The sequence below is a fragment of the Synchytrium microbalum genome (genome assembly GCF_006535985.1).
Source record: "Synchytrium microbalum strain JEL517 chromosome Unknown SmJEL517_scf0033, whole genome shotgun sequence".
Taxonomy (NCBI): Eukaryota; Fungi; Chytridiomycota; class Chytridiomycetes; order Synchytriales; family Synchytriaceae; genus Synchytrium; species Synchytrium microbalum.
In genome coordinates, this window is record NW_022158382.1 from 244051 (window position 1) to 249256 (window position 5206).

Below are 5206 nucleotides of genomic sequence, written 5' to 3' on the forward strand. Positions count from 1 at the left end.
ATAGCCTTTAGAGGTTAAAATTGGGACGACCTTGTCCCAGCACCATCCTGCAGAGATTGAAGAAGTTGGTCAGTTCCAAACATGACAGTGGTGAAGGAATGCGATGCACACGAAATAGTTGAAAGGGATTGAAAAAAGCGCATTCCACTTGCCGCCGTGCCATGCGCCGTGACAGAGTACAATGTTCTTAGCAGCTCGAGCAGCCATAAGCGTTTGCAGAGCCAGTCCTCAGTTCTCCATCCTAAAATTGACACTGGTTTCGAAGGATGTTGAGCTGACGTTATTAGTTCTGACGCGTCGACACACGTAAATAGGGTTAGATCCATGCTCTTAGCCTCAGAAAATGCTTCTTGCTGTTTCTTTATGTCTTCCAAAACATCAAACAATAACGGCGACAGCGGCCAGAAGTCGATTTTTCACTAAAATCCGAAGTCCATCGTAATCATGTGGGGATTTGGCAAGAGTACACCTCCACCTCCTAAGGAGAAGCCAAAGAGTGAATTCGAGGCTGGAATGCCAAAGTTTGATGACATTGGCTTCGATTTTGCAAAGATGAACCTAGAAGATGATAGTGGACTAGATGATCCAGAGCTGCTGGTAAACTCACAGTTATTGATAGTTCTTGCTTGATTGCGTTGTTGTCATTTCTCCTGGCACAAGGCTAACATTTGATCTAAATCACCTTCAAAAGGCTGAATTGGAACACATGATGGCCGTAGAACGTCCTCCTGCGAGAAAGCCTGCTCCTACTCCTCCACCTTCTAGACAGGCTGCTGGATCTGCATCTTCACCTCTTCCTGCTGCTGCTTCTGTCAAGCAACCAATAGTACAACCAAAACTTCACGAAGAGCTCGTCGAATACACTACGCTCGATTTGACTGACGTGATGAACGATGCAGAACCTAATGTAGAGGTGTCTGATAAAGATCTAGAAGATCCTGACTTGCTTGCTGAATTGCATGCTGTAACAGGTGGCAGCAACCACGATGAGGAAGATTCCCATTTTGATAGTATTAGCTACCGTGGCCAATCTATAGATCCAACGCCGCAATATGCACGTTCATATGCCCTACCATCGAACTTAGCATCTAGTAGTGTACCATCAGTCGCACCCTCAGCTTCCAACATACCGAATACGAGTGTGCATAATTCGTACTCAACAATGCCTCAAGCAGCTACAGCTTCTGATCACTTTGTAGTACCCACACGGTCAACGAGCATAAAAGGTAGTGCCACCGTTGTAGATAGTAATAACAAGCCGGAGGACACATCAATGTCACTGGCTTCCATGATGGCTGTGACAGATCCCGCGTTACTCTCAAAATATATTCAGTCCGAAAAGGTCAATGCCGTGAATAAAAAACGAGCTGGAGATTTGAACGGTGCTCTCGAATCGCTAAAGACCTTCAAGGCTCTAGAAGGAAGGTTGGCTCAACTCGGACCATCTTCATCTCCGGCTGCAGCACCGATATCAAATCCAATGAATACGCCAGATAGACAATTACTTGCTGCCTCTTCAGCATTAGCATCTCCTCCTGCTCGCTCAGCTAGTGTAGAAAAGAAGAATGGTATTTTGGCTGTCTTGACTCAACGGCAGGATGAATACAAGAGAGCTGCCTTGGCTTTTAGAGATACTCAGAATCTCCCAAAAGCACAAGAAATGCTGACAACCTTCAAAGCGTTAAACGCTGCCATTATCACCGTCAAGCAAACCGGTGATTTGCCCGCAACATTTCAACTACCACCACCAGCACCAACCAACACCAATAGTACACCTAAATCTAATTCCAGTAATGCTACAAGCTCTACACCTACAAAATCTCAACTAGGAACCAAGCCATCCGTATCACCACTAGGTGCAAATCGACAAGCTGTAAAACCAAAGGCATCTACCATGAGTCTCAAGCAATCACAATCTAATTCCATATCGGTGTCTTCAGACACGTCAGTTAATACGGATGATGTAGGAGACGTCTGGCAATACTTGAAGAACTCGCTAGAAAGTCAAGTATCACTCGGTACATCTCTCGCTTCTCATTACTTAAAGGCAAATAGAAAGGACTTGGCTGGTGAATTTCATAGATTATCGAAGGGCTCAGCTTCCGATTTGGCCATAGTTACATCGCTACTACAACAACCACATTCTAGGCCGCCCATATTTACTCACAAGAATGTCACCTACGAATATGAGCACTACTTTGCAGAACTACCTAACGAAGAAATGGAGATAGTAATAGTAGCAGGACATGGTCTAGGTACTCGTGAAGTGAAGGGTGAAGATGTGGCTGGTTATGTTGTATTTGATCTCGGTTGGCCGACTGACGAGGATGGTACTCCAATGGCAGAATCCAAAGGGGAGACTCCCGTCATAAGTCGTAATCCAAATCCAGAATTCAACTATAAAAAGTCTGTGAGGTACGACAAGAGTCGTTCCTTTCAACGATTTCTGGAAAGGAAAACGGCTACATTTGATGTGATGCATTCGAGAGGTCTTTCACTGATATGGAAGCCCATATGTCTTGGTCGAGCCAATGTGCCCTTGAGTGCATTGTTGAAGTCGGCCGAATTTCATGAAGTCATACAGGTAAAGTCACGTTGGATTTTTTTTGCTCGGCATGTATTAGGTCAATGCCCACTCAAAACGTTTTGATATAGCTCGTTGATCCAGAGAACCCACGTAAACCAACCGGTGGACGATTAGAAGTTCGATTCAGAATGCGTCAAGCATTCTTGGGACCGGAACTCATATCTAAATCTCATCGGTGGTTGACATTAGATACCAGCCCCTCTACCCCTGCAGCTCGACCTCCGCTTAAAGACAATCTAGCACCCCCAACCTCATCGCCTTCTAGACCTTCATCTCCAGCTGTCACTAAACCTGTTTCGCCAAGAACACCATCACCCTCGACTTTGAGGACTCCAGACTCCGCCACGAGGTCTCCTGGAATCTCAGCAGGTGTTAAGAAAATACCATCGCCCGTTGTTGTAGAGCAAGCTGCTGCAGTCGATGATGATGTGGAGGCTCTTGAGATACGTTTCTTGAGGTAATGTGTTAGAATGTCTTATCTGACTTTACGGCTTTCAACTTTAACGTCTTCTTTTTTTAACTAGTGCGGATGGTATAGCTTCAAATTCAGTGTTGGAAGCTGAACAAAAGCAACTAGAAACCCAAATCAACACCTTGAAGGCTCAACGGAAGCCAGTCCCAGATGACCTACTTATGAGAGAGAATGAGTATCGCATGCGTATGGAATACCTTGTCACAATGGTATCTGTTGGACAGTTGACTATGCCTGGTAAGCTAAAAAAACAATAGCAGGGCTTTGTCGAATTCCTGCACTGACAAATATCCCTTCTATGATAGCATATCTCGCACAACTAAAAGAAGCAATCCAAACGAGTCGCATTCAAGCTCTTGCTTTCAAAAGAGGTGGTAAACTAGATCTGGCCAAACAGGCGCTAGTTCGAGTGCACTTGATGGATGCTGAGATCAAAGGGGTTGAAGAGAATCAAGAAGGTGAAGAAGATGCTGCTTGATGAGGATTGTTGATATACATGTAAACTGTGGAATCATGTTGTGTGTAAATATGAATGTAAAGATTTCAGATTCGACATACGCTGCTCCAAAGACAAACAACGATTTGCAGATCTGAGGTTCAAGTACTATGCCATCCTTTAAATGTGTGTATTGCGAAAAACAAAAATAAGTAGATATAAATATAAGCTATAAGGAGTCAGACTCGCCATTGCTGTTTGGATTCCATCGGAATTCATCAGGTGATACTTTTGTTAAACGGGTTGGGAGAAAGAGCTGTTCCAGCCATTCCCTCCAACACGTACTCTGTCCAGATCACGACATAAAATGAAATTGCAGATGAACTTGGCTGTCACGGCTGAGAAGAACACCAAGGAAACTGTTGATATCGGCGGACGGTATCGCAACGAAATTATGAACGTTGTTACAAAGGTCGAGACTTCCAACAACCACTGAAAATGGAGCTGTTCATATATATCAGTCTCGTTTATTCTAAATACTAAACAAACTGCATCAGGTACCAATACAACTTTCGAGCAGCGAGACAGGTTAATGAGCGAACGCGATTCAGCCAGCTTTGAACCGCACAAAACCAACCATCACGTAAAGCATGCGCGGTAATTTCTGTTTAAACACGCTTTTAATGCCATTTGCTGTTTGAATCAAGTGTCTCCCCACATTGTATTTCTCGATTTCTCGCACATTTCTCGCCTGCTTTAAAAACACAAACTGACAACGCCTTCATTCGTAGCAAAAATACCCAACAAAGATGAAGCACGGACCAAGGACGACGATGATGCACTTTACAAGGCACTCTGATATTGTAGGCTCTTGTCCCCTTCTCTCTCAATCCACCTGATATGCGCCTCATTGATGCTCACATTTTGTCCAGTTTGGAACTCTAGATCTGTGGGGACTGGGGCAGCCAGAAGGTATGTATTCGATGGATGCACTCATTGTATGTGCATTGCTTGCCTTTCTTCGCCATGTTTGTATGGTTTTTGACCGTCTTCTCCAAGTTGCAGCTATTGACATCAAACTGACCGAAAACAATAACTTGTCCATTTCCAAATAGACCAAGCGCACCAAAGTGTTTCTCTCACTCTACTGGGATACAGGACGCTAATTACATCAGGTGATACTCGTTTCAGCCGAGACGAGGAGGTAGCCACTCCAAGACATCTCCTACACGCACTCTCGTCCACAATTTTGGTTTTATCTCAACCAAAGTGTTAAAACACTCGACACAAGATGATGCTCATTTCAAGGAGCATCGGTCTTGCTGTTGGTGGGACTTTAAGCATCATTTCTTGGATGCGAGGGTAATGTTTGCGCCGACATTGACCTTTTCCTTAATTGGACGGTTGATGAAGGTATCGACGCTTCAGTTGGCAAACTAGTGGATTCAAAGTGATGCTATGGAGTGGCTCCTTGCTTTTGCTGTTATTGTTGCTTAGAACGCCTCGATCCCTCACTCTGTGCTTTTCCTTTTGTTTAGACATGCTCATACGTATCTGCATTCACGGTGCCGACTCTCCCTTGGACTCAACGGGAAGACATCAGGTGATACTCGTTTCAGCCGAGACGAGGAGGTAGCCACTCCAAGACATCTCCTACACGCACTCTCGTCCACAATTTTGGTTTTATCTCAACCAAAGTGTTAAAACACTC

The 5206-nt window shown here is 44.5% G+C and overlaps 1 protein-coding gene across 1 annotated transcript; it reads left to right on the top strand.

The window, feature by feature from the left end:
- Nucleotides 1–444: 444 nt before the first annotated feature.
- SmJEL517_g04666 (uncharacterized protein) lies at nt 445–3537 on the top strand (the record flags this gene model as incomplete). Its single annotated transcript, XM_031170594.1, has 5 exons — nt 445–597; nt 692–2584; nt 2656–3044; nt 3112–3296; nt 3365–3537. The coding sequence occupies 5 exons, from the start codon at nt 445–447 to the stop codon at nt 3535–3537; spliced, it is 2793 nt and encodes a 930-aa protein (XP_031023443.1).
- Nucleotides 3538–5206: the final 1669 nt, after the last annotated feature.